Source organism: Nymphalis io, chromosome 16 (assembly GCF_905147045.1).
Source record: "Nymphalis io chromosome 16, ilAglIoxx1.1, whole genome shotgun sequence".
NCBI classification, from domain to species: Eukaryota; Metazoa; Arthropoda; class Insecta; order Lepidoptera; family Nymphalidae; genus Nymphalis; species Nymphalis io.
Genome location: NC_065903.1, coordinates 11,386,683 through 11,406,742, shown reverse-complemented (window position 1 = coordinate 11,406,742; position 20,060 = coordinate 11,386,683). Strand labels below are relative to the sequence as shown.

The window sequence follows — 20,060 nt, the reverse complement described above, 5'->3', positions numbered from 1 at the left end:
TAGTAGAACGATGACCGTTACCCACCCGGGTGGACCTGCACAATGACACACTAGCAGTTCAAACCACTAATCCTCCATTTATTAAGGGCATAAAAGTAACATGCAGCGAGTCCACAAAATTGTTTCTCATATCTACCAATTGACATTTGTATTGTGCTTTTAAAAGGAATTAGGCAGCCTGCCAGAACTGGGGCTTATGTTGTTAAGTCCATAATCTTTATAGTGATTATGTATGCTGTTGTACATGAAAGCTACCATTTCGCGCTAAAACGAAGAGCACTCAAAATAAGCTTGTCATATAAACATACACACACGCCATATAAATATTCAAACCTTAGAATTTTAGAATATTACATGCACGCGGCTTTTAAATAAATAAAGAGCACTTTAAAACAATCTATCCATTTTTTCTTTCGTCTAACAAAACCACATAAAGCGATATCCTCTCAAGTTAGCCCCACCTTCAAAGTTTATCTTATGTACATATTCATTCTATAACTAATTATACGTGAGGCATGTTATATAAGTATGTTTGTTTTCAATGAAAACAAAAAGAAAAAATCGGTAACTTTCAATTGAATCGTTTTTTTTTAATTAAAATGGTTTTATTCAATACAAACAGTAACAGCCCGTTGATGTCCCGCTGCTGGGCTAAGGCCTCCTCTCCTTTTTGAGGAGAAGATTTGGAGCTTATTCCACCATGCTGGTCCAATGCGAGTTGGTAGTCTTACCCTAATATCAAGCTTTTTAATTTTGATTAAAGTGAAGTATACCCAAATCTTAATTAAAAATCCATTCAAATTAAAAATTTTAAAGGTAAAGCTCAAAAAAATTAAAAATTACACTCATAGTTCAAATCATCCGCTCGGGAAAGTAACAAGAATGCTAACTGCATTTCCCGTTCATTTGCTAAATACGAAGTGACATATTTGATGCTATATGCACAATGTATAAACATAATATCATACGTAAATATTAAATGTTTTGTTTCATTTCTCTTTTAATAAATTCAGAGATATTAATATATATTGATGTGTACTTGGAAAACATTTACGGTTATAATCTATACTAATAATGTAATAATAATGTCCTCCAAACCGATTTCGGTCACGGCGGCCAATCTCTGCGCAGGACATACTATAGTGCACGAGTGTGTGCGCAAACACAGGTGCACTCTCTATTCCCTAACTGTCATAATCCGATGGAACGGCAATCCGACACGACTGGAAAGAGTTCAGGCGCAGAACCAACGGCTTTACGTGCTTTCCGAGGCACGGGGGTGTACTTCCAACTTCCTGACTCCGGGCTACTACTGAGAATTTTCTGACAGAAAAACCCAATAACTTTCTATTAGCCTGACCTGGGAATTGAACCCAGGGCCTCCGGGTATGCGGGCTTACATCAAGCTACTAGACCAACGAGGTATACTAATATTATAAATGCGAAACAGCTCTGTCTGTCTCTCTGTTACACGTGTACACTGATTTTGATGAAATTCGTTACGCAAAAAACTTAAACTTCAAGGAGTAACATTAGCTACTTTTACCTAGTGCCCGTACTTATATAATATACGTATATATATTCAACACTAGTTATTGCGTCTTATTATTATATTTCATGATGATCAGTTAAGAAGTTAAGACGTGAAAGTGTAACAAACAAATAGATAATCTCACTGTAGCATTATAATATAAGTTAGGACATTTAAGTAAGCGAGCAAATGTTATGGATACGAGGAAAGAGAAAATAATATCTTAGAATCTATGATTGACAGCACATTAGTATAACGAATGGAATAAATAGGCTTGTTCGTTTGAAAAAAAACTATAATATATCATAAACAATGTATCTACTAACGACCTTAGATATAAACTTTGCTTACCGGCTGTTTAGTTAAACATGATTTATTTCTTTCTGTCGTTATTGATTTGACATTCGAAATAAGAAGTCACGGCACTGTTTAACTAATCACCAACAACTAAGATCTTATGTCCCTTGTGCCTGTACACTGACTCACTCATCCTTCACACAGGAACACAACAATACTAAGTATTTCTGTTTAACAGTAGAATACCTGGTAGGTGGTACCTACAGGAAAATGTTACAGAAAATGTAAAAACATAGGTAGCCCTATTATATTTTTATATGTATAGAAAGTCTTCGTTACACCGACCATTGTTTCAATGAAACAATAAACTGGCGAGCGGTGAGCGTAAAATTGTTTTAATGGTTTTAAAAGTTACGGCTGTATTAAATTTAACAATATTAAAGTGTAATACATAGCAAGATTACCAGCCTTATCATTTAAAATATAATAAAAATACAGGTATTTTATTAATAGTTTCAGCCACTTATGGGCTGGGATGGGATTAATAAAAAAGAATAGAATAAAGTATAAATATTTTTTTTTAGTACATATTAAAAATATCAGTTATTATAAATTGGAACTCATTGCAAAATGTGAATAGCAATTTATATATTGATTAAATATCAAAATACTATAATAAAAAAATAATGTAATATAATAATATTTGAGTAGGCTCTAATAAGCACTTTTGAATCACAGTTATGATCAAAGAGAACGCTTTTTAATATTTATTTTACAGACAGATATTGTTGCCACGATAAGCCTTACTATTATTCTATAGTATAGGAAGGTAAGGAAGGAAAGACGAGCATATGGACCAACTGATGGTAAGTGGTCACCAACGCCCATAGACATTGGCATTGTAAGAAATGTTAACCATCGCTTACATCACCAATGCGCCACCAACCTTGCGAACTAAGTTGATATATCCCTTGTGCCTGTAATTACACTAGCTCACTCAACTTTCCAAACAAAACAATACCAAGTACTGCTGTTTTGCGATAGAATATATGATGAGTGGGTGGTACCGACCCAGACAAACTTGCACAAAGCTCTACCACCAGTAAACCTTACTATTCAACGTAATTTCAATTTCTATTGTCACGGCATCGTTTAGGTACGAAAAGGTACAAATAGTATTTTTCTGACAATGAATAATTGCTAATTTATAAATCAGATTATATTCATGATAGTTGACTTAGAAGTCGAAGATAACTTGACCCGAGTCGTTTGTCATTCTTCGACGTCCATATCGTTGCTACAAAGCTGTTTGCCGAAGTTCGTCAACTCCTTTGCCAAACAGTGCCCTTTGTAATGGTACAGAAATCAACAACAAAAGTTATCGATATCTCAATGCTTCTCTTATTTATTTTCGATGTAAATATATATATAGATTAGTTATCCGACATTGATTTAATAGAATTTAGTAGTTAATTCTTACAATGGCTTACATAAACATGAGGTGGCGTTGGGGAGGGAGAATGACGTATCCGTTGATAGCTTGCCCGTTGCACGTGCCATTTCAAAAGGTTACGTCGACTGTACTAATAAATGAGGAGGTATTTCGTTTGTGATGACTGAAAAAATACTAAACTAATACACACAAAACATATGTAATTATGTATTACGTTTGGGGAGAGGGTTTTAGTATATAACATTGTCATATACTTATTTTTTTGGACCATTGACGTGAAAAGCTTGGATTTCACATTAAAGCGGAACTGAGTTTTTATTAATTTATGGCGTTTGCTTATAGTATTAAGATTAGTAACTGGTCTGGATTTCGTTTCGAAAAATAGATCAATTTCATTTTTTTTATATTATCATTATTTTTCAATAAAATAACATTATAATTAATGAAAAAGCCTTTAAATGTTCTATTGAAAGGGCCTCGTCCCCTCTTCAGGGAGTATATAGTTGAAGGTTTACAACTTTTTTCAATCCACAGCTTAAATACAAGTTTGTGAGTTAATTATTACACTATAATACAACGTTTTCCTTCTCGCCGAACAAGAAATGAACCCGCAATCTTCGGTTCAGATTCACATATTATAGCCCAGTGGCTACATTGGACCATTCCAGATTTTCATTTTCAATTTGCTTATATTCCGGGGACTGGCCAATAATCGTCCTACAAAAAATGAAACGATGGAAGACTTTTTGATGCTAATTCGTATTAATCTAAATACGAAAATAATAAAATAAGAATAAATAAATAATATTTCTTAGATAATATATACAAACTATATTTCCATATGTAGCACTTCTTCAATTACAATTGACGAGAATGTAGAATTGAAACTTTGCAACAACTCGTTATAAAGTTTTAATCCAAAGATCTCTCCCGATACATGGCGTACCTCCCTTAAGCCTATAAAACTTTCATATTAAAACTTTTTCTCATGGGTATAACTTTTAAAGCCTTCTGTTTATGCAAATAAATTCATATTGCTTTACGTCACTAGGTTGCCAGGATTACCTGCTCGAGCCCTCTCTACCCTGCCAATTGTTTAATCACCCCGAATTTAGCCAGGGTTTATGACCAGTAATATCTATTGATTTAAATTTAATGGTTCTCCTTTATCGATTTTAATAATAACAACTAATTTATTTTAAGTGTATTATTTAATTACATATTTTACAATTCTGGTCAGACTCTGAAGCATTCCGTTTTTAGTAGAAACACTACCAGTGTTAGTAGTGACTGTGCCGGTGCTGGCTTACGTAATACCGTATTAAACAACGAAACATACATGTTCTACAACTTTTCTTAAGAATATTTTCCTTCTAACTTAACAATATTTCCTTACAGAGCACAAGATAAATAATTATTAACACAAATTAAGCGCATGTGAAATTAGTAACGCTTGCTTGGATTACAATCCGTAATCTATATTTAAGCTTCATGTATTCTACCCACCAAGACATCACAGATATATATATATATATACAAGTAAAATTTAACTTCGCTAGAAACATCCAATGTTTTTCCTACATCACTCTAAAGTTACCCTTCGAGCAAAAATGAAAACGGAAATATCCTCAAGATTGATCTTGAATAATTCTATTATTATGACGAAAAATCTCATGTCCCGCTTAATCGACTTTCCGTGTTGAATCCGCTCTTATTATTGATGTAATAAATATTATATTCAATGAATTAAATTCACTTTAACATAATAATTTCATGTGTATTGCTATTAGTTTTAAGTTCTTTTATTCTTAAAAGTCGAAGTCAATTATGTATGTGCTTAAAAATTGTTTGTTCGTATTTACTATCAGCGCAGAAGCAAAACTACTGCTTCTAGAATATATGTTTATTAGTAAGATACCGCTAAGAAAAGATTTTTGGAAATTTCAACTTCAAGGTATGGGGAATGGTATGATTTTGATTTAGTGGATGAAGATGATTTTAATGGTGGGAGGGCTTTGTACAAGCTTGTCTGGGTAGGTACCACCCACTCATTAGATAATCTACCGTAAAACAGAAGTACTTTATATTGTTGTGTTCCGGTTTGAAGGGTGAGTGAGGCAGTGTAATTACAGGCACAAGGGACATAAAATCTTAGTTCCTAAGGTTGGTGGCGCTTTGGCTATGTAAGCGATGGTTGACATTTCTTACAATGCCAATGTCTAAGGTATTGGTGACTACTTGCCCTCAGGTAGCCCATATGCTCGTCCTCCTATTCTATAAAAAAATAGAAGCAGAATAGCTTCGTTTGTTTCAATCAATCAATCAATCAACAGCCAATCGTTGTTCACTTCTGAACATATTCCTCTCCCAAGGTTTGTTTGTTTGATGTGCAGATAATATAATATTAATAATATTATTATATTATAAGTAAAGGCATAACAGTGTTTTTAAAAATAATAAATATTATATAATAATAATCCTGGGACATTTTTCTCACACGGCCATCTGATCCCAAATTAAGCTTGTACAGAGCTTGTACTATGGAAACCAGACAACTGATATACTACATATACTATTTTTCTTTTGTAAATACATACTTATACAGATAATTACACCCAGACTCAGGACAAACAGACATGTTCAAGCACACAAATATCTGTCCTGGGTGGGAATCGAACCCACAACCAACGGCGTGAAAGGCAAGCATCCACGTCATAAACTGAGAGAGAAGAGAAAAGATGTACGGCGTGATAGGATATAAATTCTAGTGATCGTAGTATTATTTTTTTCTTTCTTTTTATTTTCATATTATATAGAACACAGTCAATATTTTGTTGGTTACTCGATATTAAATTATTGGCAATTCTCTATCGAGTTATCAATAAAGTGGTCTTTTATAAAATTGAAATATACTATATGACATACTAAATATAGTTCATAACTTTGTTTATAGGAAATGAATACTGGCTTTAACCGAGATGGTCCAATGGCTGCAAAGCCTGCATCAGTGAAATGAAATTCTGACAAATGTGCAACCACCAACCCGCGGTGGAGCAGCGTTGTGGAATAAGTATAATAATAATTGCATAATAAACTATGTTTTAATTTAATATGATTAATGTATATCATATATGTATATGTATATCATAGTACTAGCCTGTAATCCCTATTCATGCTTTTGTTAAAAAAAATTAGACGAAAAAAATATTAAATTTAATTTTGAAAATGACTTACGATTAGACAAAGCAGTATACGGGGCTGAATAAAATTTAACGAAATTGTGCAAACAGCCGAAGCGAAGTGGGTCAGAACTTACATAAGAAAGCTCTGATTAATTTATCAGATAAGCCAAAGGTTTCGTGAGTTAACACCAAAATAGAAGAAACGTTGATTCCATTAAGCAGTTCTTAGATTAAGTATATTTAAGAATTTAGCGTTACTTATAATTTTATAATCTTATCTTACTATCAACGATAAGTTTTAAATTTTCATAGATATATTTTGCTCGACGAATTAGAGATAAATAAGTTTTTATAGATATTGTTCAAGTTAGTTATTTATACAAAAGTTTAGAAATCAACACATAAAAACTCTTTCAATTTCGAGATTTATTGTTTAACGAATAAAAACATTTGCATTAAAATTTTCACTAATGTAAGCACGATGGTAATAAGTAAATTTGTTTAGTATATAAATAAGCTTAGTGCCTGTCACCAAACCGTTCTCTGTATTACTTATCCGGTTAGTTTATGATTGTCAATGTAATAAAGACATGAAAGACCTTTTAAGAAGTACAAAATACTTACCCCATTATATTATATTGTACACGGTTTTAATAAGTATTTAAATTTAAAAAAATATTTCTGTATGACTAAAATTTCATAGTAATAAACTGTGGAAATCACAAGAGGGTGACGCAAATGTTTACCAGACGAAATTAAGCCTCAATATTATTTTTTTTGCGCAGTAACTTTTTGCGCAACAAACTGTTCTGTACTCCATTGCTTATGAACGTGTGAAACAACTGATTCCACTTCGCTGAGAACACAAATTAATTTTAACTATAATTTTACGTCGCAGACTGCACGAACTTAAAAAAAAATACAATTTGTCGTATGTATGTTACGTGTATTTCTGTGTTAAGCATTTTGAAGACATTCAATTGTTACAAGTTATTATTTCAAAATGACAATTAAATGCCACAGGACAATCTTTTAGACGACGTATTTTGCTATAAATTTGTAATGTGTATTTTGTTTCTTTTTTGTTTTAATTTTATATATTATACAAATGACTGTACATAGTATCTGGAATTAAATTATATATTTTTATGAATATTTTAATTAATATATTACATATTTTAATAAATGAATAAAAATTGTTTAGGACAGGATTTTATTTAATTTCTGTAAAACGAATAAAATTTAGTACATAAGCCGATTATACTCGGTGGTAGGGCTTTGTGCAAGTTCGTATGATTGGGTATCACCCACTCATCAGAAATTCTACCGCCAAACAGCAGTACTTGGTATTGTTGTGTTCCGGTATGAAGGGTGAGTGAGCCAGTGTAATTACATGCACAAGGGACATAACATCTTAGTTCCCAACATTGGTGGCGCATTGTCGATGTAAGCAATGGTTAACATTACTTACAATGAAAATGTCTATGGGCGTTGGTAACCACTTACCATTAGGCATAAAAAAAAATTGTGGATTCAATCCTAGAACCAGTAAGCGATCATTTGCTCGTGTTCGGTGGTGAAGAAGAACTAAATGAGAAAACCTACACGTTTCGCAAGAAATAGTGGTGTTAATGCGCCACCAGCCTTGGGAATAATGTAGTTATGTCCATTGTGCGCGTGGTTATATCCATGGCCCATGTTATATTTGTTGTTGTATATAAACGGGCCTCGCCACCAAACTAAATAAAAACTTGAACAAATCCGTAACGACTAAGTTTTTTACAAGTTCCTCTAAGTAGAAACTACATTCTGAGCCGGCGGTAACATTACATTTAATTAAGTCTTATAATTGTGATTCAAAACGCTTGTAAGTGTGTATTACAACATTAACCTACGTCTTATGAAAAAAACTTAGCATTAGTGCATTAGCAAAATTCAACCGTTTTGTTTATACAAACGTTTCGACGATTGCGCAAAAATACAGCAAAACTGAGCTTGCATTTGTATTTTTTACGACTGTATTTGCATATGCATTGCATTTTTACCGTGTTGGCTTTGTGCTATCACGTCTGAGAAGGCAACGCCCACTCGTTATTCTACTGGCAAACATGAATACACTGTTACCATGTACCGATTTAAAAGGTTAGGGAGACATTTTAATTGCAAACACAATGAACAAACGTCTGTGATTCTGTTGACGGCGTATTGACGGTCTAAGATGAGTTTTTTTTTTAATATCTAGTCTGGCAAATGAATCACCTGATGGTAAGTAATTCTGCATTTATATTGCATATTGATAAAAAACGAGGATATTGTTTTTTTTTAATTGTGTTTATTAACCGAGGATTGCAAGTCCGTATGGATAAGCATGATGATAAACAAATAAAAAATGTGTCATCAAAATATTGTTAATTTAATTCTGTGGTCTACAAGATTTAGATATAGATATAGACAATTAAATTAAATAATATTATATATCATATTACGTTAAAATTAATGAGTTTTTTTTATATGCGCCGGGGGGCAAATGACTCTACTCCACCTGATGGTAAGTGGTAGTAGAGTCCAAACGCAAAGATGGCCAGTACAGTCGGGAAGAATGTTCTGCACTAGTCGCCCTTGCCTGCCCGCAAGATGCCTCTTCACGCCTCGTCTGAAGGAACCCGGGTTGTAAGAGGAGGGGAAAACGTGAACTGGTGAGGAATTTCTTTTTTTTGAAGTGCGACAAAGAAAGGAGTTGCCAAATTTCTTTGTACGCGATAGCATTGATGTCACGTTAGGGCGGTGACATCGAGAGCCAGCACGCGTGGACTTATGAAGGGAGGGGGAAGCAGGATTTAGAGAGAATAATTCTTCCTGAGTTTCGCGTAACACATACGCGTTATATGTAATATATACATGATCAATGTAACATATCTATGTAAAGTTAATCCAACGTAAAAGCCTTCCTTGTCACCGCTTAAGCTCAGAAAATATACTGTAAGTACATTAAATGAGGTTCCTAAAAAAAGGAAGTATTAATTAATTATCAACCATTAATTATTCACAAGTTTTGTGATCATGACTAGCAGCTTAAAGTGCTTTTTCATACAAGATGAGAAAAGTTTAACATTAATTAAAAGCTTTTTATAGTTATAACGATCTATTGTATTTATTTTATCTAAGTAAATAGTGGAATAGTTAAGAATATATTTATATTATAATAATAAATATTAAACTTTTCTGTGTGTAATATGTACAGACATTTTTTAAAATACAAAATTAAAATTAAAAAAAAAACAAAATACACATTACAAATTTATATTTAGTATATAGCTATATATTTTGAAAATTTTATAATTTTAATTATTTCAGTAAAACAGTGTTTGCAGCTGTACACGCGTTAAAAGTAAAAATTGGAGTATCATGATATTTTGTACCATGATGACGTTATACTTAAACGTTACATAAGAAACGTTGCACCGAATTTGACCTTAAAATAAACGATCATACCAGTCAAAGAAGATTAATTTTACATTATATAAATGCGCGCCTGCCACAGATTATTAACTCCTTTGATATAGTTAATATTCTTCCAAAGAAAACTGGCAACTAAACAAAGTATATAGCTGTTCCTTAATACAGATAATAAAACATATAAACATTTTTTACAAATCGGATTGCACTCGGAAATTAAGAAATACTACATCCTCTCAAAAGCCGAGAAGGCCCAGTGGTAAGAACGCGTGACTCTTAACCGATGATCGTGGGTTCCAACCCGGGTAAACTGAATTTTCATGTGTTGTTCTATGCAATTTGTGATCATAATTCATTTCGTGCTTAACGGTGAAAAAAACATCGTAAGGAAACCTACACGTGTCTAATTTCACTGAAATTCTGTCAACTGTGTATTCCACAGACCCGCATTGGAGCCGCGTGGTGGAATAAGCTCCAAACATTTTCCTCAAAAAGGGAGATGAGGCCTTAGCCTAGCAGTGGGACATTCACAGGCTGTTACTGTATACGTCCTCACATTTATCATGAATGTATTAACAATAATGCAGTGATATTCTATAAGCACTCACTTCGTATTTTATACGTACATTTTTGATATGAACTAACGGTGATAAGCTGTTTTTATATGTTCTGTTTAATTATTTATTATAATCAATGTCCCGGTATCACTTTTTGACATTTCAGGATCGTGCTCTGCAGTGAGTTTCAAGTTTGTCTTACAGAATAGCTTTACTGATCCAATTTCGGCGGCGGTTAATCTCTAGGACAAAGTCTATGTAAGAAGTGTTATATAGTAAGTTACTATGTTTAATGTTTCACACGAAAGCGATTTATATTATCTGTGAATACAATTTAATAATAATGATAGTTTAATATTTTGTAGGAACTTTAACTTAATTGAGTATACTAGGTACCTATCAGTATTATTATTTACAACATTTATTTATATGGCAATTTTTGCATTATTCTCTGTTTTGTTTTTTTTTGTGACTAGAGGTTTTTATTCACAAGACGAACTTCAACTATCCGTGCCGTTATTGGAAACTACTTCATAGAAAAACCCAATGAATTTTCATTAGGCTGACCTGGAATTCGAATCATCGTGCGTTCTACCAACGTGCTCGTCTGTAATAATCAAATATATAATTTCACACAGATTAGAATTTCAAATAAAGATATCAAAGAAAGTATAAAGATTTATTTTTTTAATTCCAAAATGCCATTTTCAATATTAGAACGTGCAAACGTTTATTGAAATGACTTACGATAATTGATTATACGGTGCGAGTGAAGTTTTCGAAGAAATCGTGCGTTAATCGAACTTACGCTTGAAAAAATATCATACTTTGTTAAGCGTCAAGCTGGTCATAATTTACTAATCCAGCAAATTCCCATAAACTTTGTCGCTAAACTAAGTGATAATTTATTATACCTTACACAAAGTTTTGGTAAGTAATATTGAAGAGGTAATTTCCATTTGTTTTTCTGAACACGACGCTTTTAATCCGATAAATATATATTTTTACGATAGCTAAACGATTTAAGATTAATAAAATACATTTAAAATGTGTTTTTTTTCTTTTTCTGGCGTGTATCTACTATCTATGTCTCGACGACTGCCTCGTTGATCTAATGGCTAGATGTAAGGCTGCAGACCTGGAGATCCTGGGCTTAATTCCCAGGTCGGGTCAATAAAAAGTTATTGGGTTTTTCTGTCAGAAAATTCTTAGTAGCAGCCCGAAGTATGGAAGTTGGAAGTGGGTACACTCCCGTGCCTCGGAAAGTAAGTAAAGCCGATGGCTCTACGCCTGAACCCTTTTCGGTCGTGTCGGATTGCCGTCCAATCAGATTATGAGAGCTAGGGAATATAGAGTGCACCTGTGTTTGCGCACATACTTGCACATTGTAATATCTCCTGCGCAGTTGATTAATCACTCTTGAGATTGGCCGGCGTGGCCGAAGTCAGTCTGGAGGACATTATTATTATTATTACTATCTATGGCTTGAGCGAAAAATATTCTGTGAATGTCACAATGAATATGAATACTATAATGACATTAACTGAGAAATAAATTAATGTCATATCTATAGAGGGATGGAGAAATATTTGTCTTATTGAAGAGGAAAATAAATATCAGGGTAGAGACGAACGAGGCATTAGATAAAATATCAGAATGAATTATCATTAAATTAAATTATTTATGGGATGTAAGCGCATGAATATGGCTACAAAATCTTTAGAGATGAAGAAATTCATTAATAAAATTACTTTTACCATATATAGATATATTTTTTTTTTAAATACAACACAACTTAACAGTTTAACAGTTATTATCCTCGATTTTATGTAATTTAAAGATTATCTTAAGAGTAGGGATCGGGGGGTCCTTAAGTTGATTTAAAAAAAGGTCATTAATCAAATTATAAATTATTCCTTTAACTTTTTTTTATATATATTTTCAATTAACTGAATAATCTTTGAAGGATTAAAAGTAGTAAGTATTTAAAGATTCTTATAGGAATTACTACCGTAAATAAAAACAGTAACGGAAAAATCATACTCCAACTCTAGATTTCGGGTTGACACTAATAATTTTCGAAATAAAAACCAAATAACATTTTTAGTGGCTCGCCCTGGACTTCAGAATTTCTTTCGTGAGACAAACGAGGCAGTAATATATTTATAATAATAATAATAATAATAATATCCTGGGACTTTTTTCACACACGGCCATCTGATCCCAAATTAAGCTTGTACTAAGCTTGTGCTATGGAAACCAGACAACTGATATACTACATATACTACTTTTCTTTTGTAAATACATACTTATATAGATAATTACACCCAGACTCAGGACAAACAGACATGTTCATGCACACAAATGTCTGTCCTGGGTGGGAATCGAACCCACAACCTTCGGCGTGAAAGGCAAGTGTTCTACCAACCACGCCAACCGGCTCGTCATTTATGCATATTTCGTTTGGTATATCTCGAAAACTAATTATAACATCGATCATCATAGGTATGATTTTAGCGTATTGCTCGATATATAGCGCTATATTACTAAAGTAAGACGTAAATTATATTATACAGTCATAATTTCTTAGAATCCTAAAATTGATATTCCAATGAAATCCTACAAGAGGTATTACGAATAAATTAAAATGGTTTTTTTTTATATAGAATAGGAAGGCGGACGAGCATATGGGCCACCTGATGATAAGTGGTCACCAACGCCCATAAACATTGGCATTGTAAGAAATGTTAACCATCGCTTACATCACCAATGTACCACAAACCTTGCGAACTAAGATGTTATGCCCTTGTACCTGTAATTACACTGGCTCACTCACCCTTCAAACCGGAACACAACAATACCAAGTACTGCTGTTTTGCAGTAGAATATCTGATGAGTGGGTGGTACCTACCCAGACGAGCTTGCACGAAGCTCTACCACCAGTAAAATTAAGCTTTGATTGAATTTAATTTAGCAATTTATAAAAAAACATTTTAGTCAAATATGGAATATTAGGTATCAGTAAGTGTATTAAATAGTCGGTTTTTAATATGAATGAACTATTAAACCCAAACATTTCTTTTATATATTTACCAAATACTCTTAATGATGCTGGGAATCTTATAAATAACGAAAATATGAAAATAATATTATTCATTTTCAGTAACGCTACAATTATTAAACATATATTTAGAATTATTTTATCAAAGAAATTAATTTTATTAATCATTTACGTTCAGCGTACCAACATAATTTTCCAATTTCTCTCATTATACGTATGGATGCATTTGAAAGGCTTTGAAGATCTAAAATTAAGCCCTTGAATTAATGGCCGTCTGACGATTATAAAATAGACCAGGATTACTGAATAAGGATTGGAGTAATGGAGGTTGAACTGATGGGATCAGGAGAATTATCTGATGTAATTGAATAGTTTCATAGTAATTATCGTCAGAAAAAACTGACTGACTATCTTTTTAGAATAGCTAAATCTGATCTCAGTATTGTGTCTTGTCTTTTTTATTAGATTAATAAACACTACGTTTTTTATTTTATTTTTTCTTTTTCAGTGTTGGGATATCTTGGCCTTGGTGGAACCCAATTATAGTACAGTCTCGTTGTTTTTCTTTAAAAGAGGTAGGCATACTCGCAAATGGACCACCCGACAATAAGTGGACACTGTAAGAAATATTATACATCACCCATGCGCCTAACCTTGGTCTTGTGCCTAAAAGAATTAATCAACTTTGAATTAATCATAAGATAACTTTATGATTTATATTTCGGCGTGACAACGAACTCGAACAAAAATAAAAGGTAAATTTCAAATTTATACAATAAAACAACGCATTTCATTAATTTAAAACATTGCTTGTACGGGTGTCTTAGTGTGTTATTATTACGCGCCCGATAGAAATCGAGTCATTCTTGTTCGAGCTGTAAAAATTAGACCCGAAATCTCCTATTTATGTTTATTATTAAAACGATGGGTATCAGTGAACTTATATAATCCTTATTTCGTCTATTAGTATTCGAGTATGAATAACTTTTTAGCCACTTAATAGATTAAAGAACTATATACTTTTTTGATACAGTTTTGTTAAGGGATGTTAATGCTAGTATCCGATATGGGGAGCTGTAGTGAAGTTACTAACAAATAATAGTATTTGTTATGTAATCATTCATAAGCATGGGTTTATGGACATAGCTGACATATTCACAACATGTAATGGCTTAGTATACATTAAAATCATAGAATACAATAACGCCTTTAGAATGCTGATGGGGTTGCCTCACTTCTGTAGTGCTTCAGGGATGTTTGCTGAAGCGAATATAGACTATTTTTACGCATCAATGCGAAAAAAGTGTGCATCCTTGGTTCACAGAGTGCTGGCCAGCTCCAACAAAATCCTAATCATGATTGCTAACAGACTTGACTGTATATTTATAAACCGCTGTTGTAAAGTTTCAGCTGGACCAGTAAATTATATAAGTAGTAGATAGTAGTTTATTTTTTAAGTAAAAGTAATTTTGTATATGACTCTTGTTACTTGAAAAAATAAATTATTATTATTATTATTATTGCCAAAGTTCAGACATCGAGACTCGACAGGTGGTGGTTTAGTCGAATTATTAATAAGTTTTCTTGGGACGACGTCCTCTAATGCACTTTCAAAATACTTGATGAATAAGAGCTAGAAAGAAATGAGTAAGACTTCGACCCTCAAGATACTTTTACTAGAGCGTGTGAGTTTGTATTTCACTCAAAATTTTATGGCATTGTGACTTTTCTTATCGACATTTTCATATTTATGCGTGTGAAAAGTCATTTACTAGTAGTTTTGAAAATAATTAAAAATGTGACAATTTAAAACATATATTTAACAAAAAGGATGATATTTCGTCCCCTAATCCATAAGGTAATTATAGACTGGCCAACTAGAACGATACGTCAATGAACAATAATTATTATGTAGCAAGCTATGAATATTGCATTAGTACAATAGTCAAATTACCAACTCGCTGAGATTGAAACTTAATTAATAATTCCCTTTGGAATGCGATGTTGACGTTGACAACTAGTTAATATCAAATGGGAGGCTCTGATTAAAGGTAACCTCAAAGCAGCCAGATCGAGTGTAATGTGCTAGGTCCAGTCAACTGACTGTCGACTAGCACATTACTACTAGCTTCGCTTACAAATGTAAAAGCACTGAGAGTTATTACACGTATAAGATTTATTCTAGATATTATAATATAAAGCATTTTTTTCGAGATAAAAATATGCCTTTGTCATTCTCTAACACATAAACCATCAAAAAGACAATAAGCCTTCCCAACGTTACAGTAAGAATAAGAAGTATAATAACGAACGAATACTTTTTTCGATTGGATTTTAATGTACTCGTAATTACCTATTAAAAAGAAATCAGTCACTACAATATTGTTATACACTATTTTAAAGTTTTTTTTTTAATAATAATGCAAATTATGATTATAAAAAGCATAAACATACAAAGAATGATTATTAGCTGTTGTATGGTATTCATTATTATGTCAATAAATACATAATATATTAATAATTTAGCTCATTATATTCATTATATTTCAATATATCATAGTATCATACTATTATAATAATATAATAATAATGTCCTCCAGATCGATTTCGGCCACGGCGGTCAATCTCAAGAAAGATTAGCCAACTGCGCAGGAAATATTATGGTTCACAAGTGTGTGAACCATAATATTTCCTGCGCAGATGCACTCTTTTTTCCCTAACTCTCATAATCCGATTGGATGCCAATCCGACACGACCGGAAAGAGTTCAGGCGCATGACCACGGCTTTACGTGCTTTCCGAGGCATGGGAATGTATACACTTCCAACTTCCAGACTCCGGGCTGCTATTGAGAATTTTTGCCAAAAAAACTCAATAACTTTTAGTAGACCGAACTAGGATTTGAACCCACGTCAACCCACCGGTTATGCGTCCTTACACATAATCACTAGACCGAGGCAGTCATACATCAGAGTAAACTGCAGTCGGGTCTTGTAGCTCGTATTTGTATGGAGGTGAAAAATATGCTATTCTCAATATGAACTGTTGATTTCAAACTTCGACTCTGCTTCGCCAATTAAGCTATGCGTAATTGTATCGTCGAAATCACCGATACGTTTTCAATTACACGGATTGCATTTTGACAGGGCCTTTCTACTGTTTGTATGTACATTTTAAAGAACGCCTCACCCGATTTCAATTTTATTTTAAATTATGTAATGTTTTGATAAATCGCTTAAATATGTATGAAAGCGAGAACTATCATGGGTCAACCACATGAAACAAAGTTATTTCGCTATATATCCTGTATTAAATAACAGGCACTATGAAATATAAAAATTTGGAAGTAATTATATAAACAAAAAATATAGTAATGACACTATTCAATTGTATTTCATTAATATTTTAATAGTAATGAAAATAAACATTTTAGTTTCACCCGTTATTATAAAACACTGGTTTCCACTGGCGCCTTCATCCGCGTGTGTGGGGGGCAACTGTGGATAACCTAAGCCTTTTTCTGTAAGCCTGACAATGATCGATTGAGTAACGTAGACGTGAAAGCCTAACAAACGAATTCACTTTCGCTTTTATAATATTAGTTAAGGTAAACAGCTAACATGCACGCCGCACGTCTATACTTATATACCATATATTTACTTAGGTTGTAACCACACACACTATAGCAAAATAGTTGTGAGGCTTGAAGCCCTACCAGCCTAGCTTTCATTCTACAAGTCTCTGAAGAGTAACTTCGTCCTAAAAAGCGTGACAATAATTAAAGTTCTATTGGTTTTATGTTTAATTATGAAACATTAAACTGAAATTCGACCTTGAAGTTTTATTCTCATAGCTCGTTTGCAGATTTCACTTGAAATATATTCATATATTCTTAATATATACGCAATATGAATCTTCTTATTAAAAACATCCAACGTTCAATATTTCAGAATGAAATTTAAAATAAAGAACGGATAACATTTATCCGTCGACTCTACGAAATCGTTGTCTTAAGATTTATTCGGAAATTAATGACTTGGCTCCTTTAAAACTTCTTGGCAATACACGAGGTATTACAACTTGGCGCGAGAAATGTTGTGTTTTGCTATTTGTTTGTTATAAATTGTTGTTTTTAAATATTACATAACATATATTATGTGAAGCAAACACAAGGAATAATATAATACAAGAAAATTCATGAAAATCACTTATTTTATTAGTATGTATACAACATGTGTTAATAAATAAAAAATTGCAAATCCACACAGCCTGAACAGTTTTTGCTCGTGTCGTATTTGACATCCCATCATCGTCCGAGAAGGAGATAAAGAATTCACTGTTTATTTAATCACTTATTATGGAGTGAGTGATTATGGAGTGAGTTTTACAATAAGAGCAAAAGATTTAATATCGTAGTAGGGGTTTAACAAGATCGATATCAGCAAAGCTGTTCTTATAAGAAACAAATTAGCCACTCGATGAAAGATTTGATGGTAAAATTTTCAAAACTGACTTTATATATTATAACTATTGTAATAAACTATGTAATATACAAAATAGTTTACTAATAAAGAACTATTGTAATTATAGTTATTGTAATGACTCGTTGATCTAGTGACTTGATATAAAGCCGCAGTTCCCGAGGGCATAGATTAACCCCAGACCGGGACAGTAAAAATTTATTGGGTTTTTCAGTCGAGAATCTCAATAGCAGCCCGGAGTCTGAAAATTGGAAGTGTGTCAACTACCGTGCCTCGGAAAGCACGTACAGCCGTTGATCCGGTCTTGTCGGATTGCGGTCTCATCGGATAATGGGAGAGAGCACTTATACACTATAGTATGTCCTACGCATTTGGCTAGTTTCTTTTGAGATTGACCGCCGTGGTCGAAAACGGTCAGGCGAATCATTATCATCTTATTATAATTGATCCCTTTTTGATATTTTACGATCGGCTTCGACGTCGAGTTTTGAGTTTGTTCACACAGAAATAACCCCACAGATATTCTTGGAAATTCATCACTAATGAGATATAATGTGAAATACTATTACCATATTCGATATATTTAATTATTAAACATTATTAATTATTACCTTCACTATAATTAAAAAAGCTTTAATGAAGCAATTTTATTAATTTAATATAAAACTCAGTTAAAAATCTACTATATTTTTATTATGTATATTGCTTGTTGTTATTATAAATTTTTTTATATATTTTTTATTATATATATGATATTTTTAGTGTTACGTACACTGTTTGGTAATTTTAAACAAGTTATAAATAATGTTTGTTGTTTGTCTTATTTCGAATGTGTTCTCCTTTGATAAATAGTGAATAGTTACAAGCACCTGTGTATAGCTATTGGAGATCTGAATTAATAAATAAATTCATCGTGAAACAATTGCTTACATAAGATTTAAAATAATTTTATTGTTCTGTAATTATTATAATTTTTAAATGTACTATATATAATAACTTACCGTCATAAAGCACCCCTTTTACCAACTCCGCCGTTTCGAAGATCGAATGACTAATTGTCAAATTGACGTCACTGTCACGTTCACTCAACGTCGCAACGTCATCACTGTCACTCGGAATCCTCGCGTACGCACAAGCATCGTCCACTGTTCGTTCACTCAAACTCGATTCACTCACTGTTGTCGCAATCTCATCGTTCGTCGTAACTTCGTCGTAAATCGTTTCGTCACCCGGCACTTCTATATTAGTTTCTAGTTTTCCCTTAGGGTCTAGAATGTCTTTGAACGTTTCTAGAGGTGGTCCTGGTGACCGGCCCGGCGCAGGATCTCCGCTGGGTAGGTTAAGAGTTGAGCTATAAGGCAGCGACGCGAGAATGATCACTATAACGATAATGTTTATTCGATATCTGTTCATCTTGAATTTGGTCGGATTCTTGAAGCGTTTGGTGATGACGGCTTGGCATTGCTTTTGAGTGGGCATTGCATTCGTTACAGTCATTTTATTTATTTAAGCGTCCGATACAGTCCTTGTGTTCGTTCATTTTTGTTATCTGTGAAAGAAATTTGTTAGATTAGACATAGTTCTTAGTGCTTATCGCATTGTTTTTAGGAACTAATGTTGATGTTAGACGAAATTTGCATGAATTATTCAAGGTCATGTTAATTACGATGTTAATTAGATATGCGTATGATATAATAAACCTTCATTGGAGGCCTTAGCCCAGCAGTGGGACATTCACAGGCGGTTACTGGTTACTGTTACTGGTATGATATAATAAGTTTATTTGTATATATATTATAATAACAAATAGGTTTTATTTAAAACAACTTTATCGTGCAATTAAATTGTGCAGTCAAAACAAAGGTAGGCAGGCATTCTTTATAAGTTAACCTTTGGTCTAAGCAGAAATTCATCATTCAGTACAATAACGATAAAAACAGCAATATACATAATACGAGTATATAAGCTGCGATGGGCTTGTGGTAACACGTGAATCATCACCGATGATTGCGTGTTCAAACCGAACATTTTTCGTGTCCTTAA

The 20,060-nt window shown here is 32.9% G+C and overlaps 1 protein-coding gene across 1 annotated transcript in view; it reads right to left on the bottom strand.

The window, feature by feature from the left end:
• Positions 1 to 19,514, bottom strand: part of LOC126774534 (uncharacterized) — a 203,717-nt gene extending 184,203 nt beyond the window's left edge. The window contains exons 1-2 of the mRNA XM_050496097.1: positions 19,293 to 19,514; positions 19,019 to 19,226 (exon numbers count right to left, since the gene is read on the bottom strand). Coding sequence (XP_050352054.1) covers positions 19,019 to 19,226; positions 19,293 to 19,514 — 430 coding nt within the window. The remainder of the gene's footprint in view (positions 1 to 19,018; positions 19,227 to 19,292) is intronic.
• Between the last annotated feature and the right edge of the window lie 546 nt (positions 19,515 to 20,060).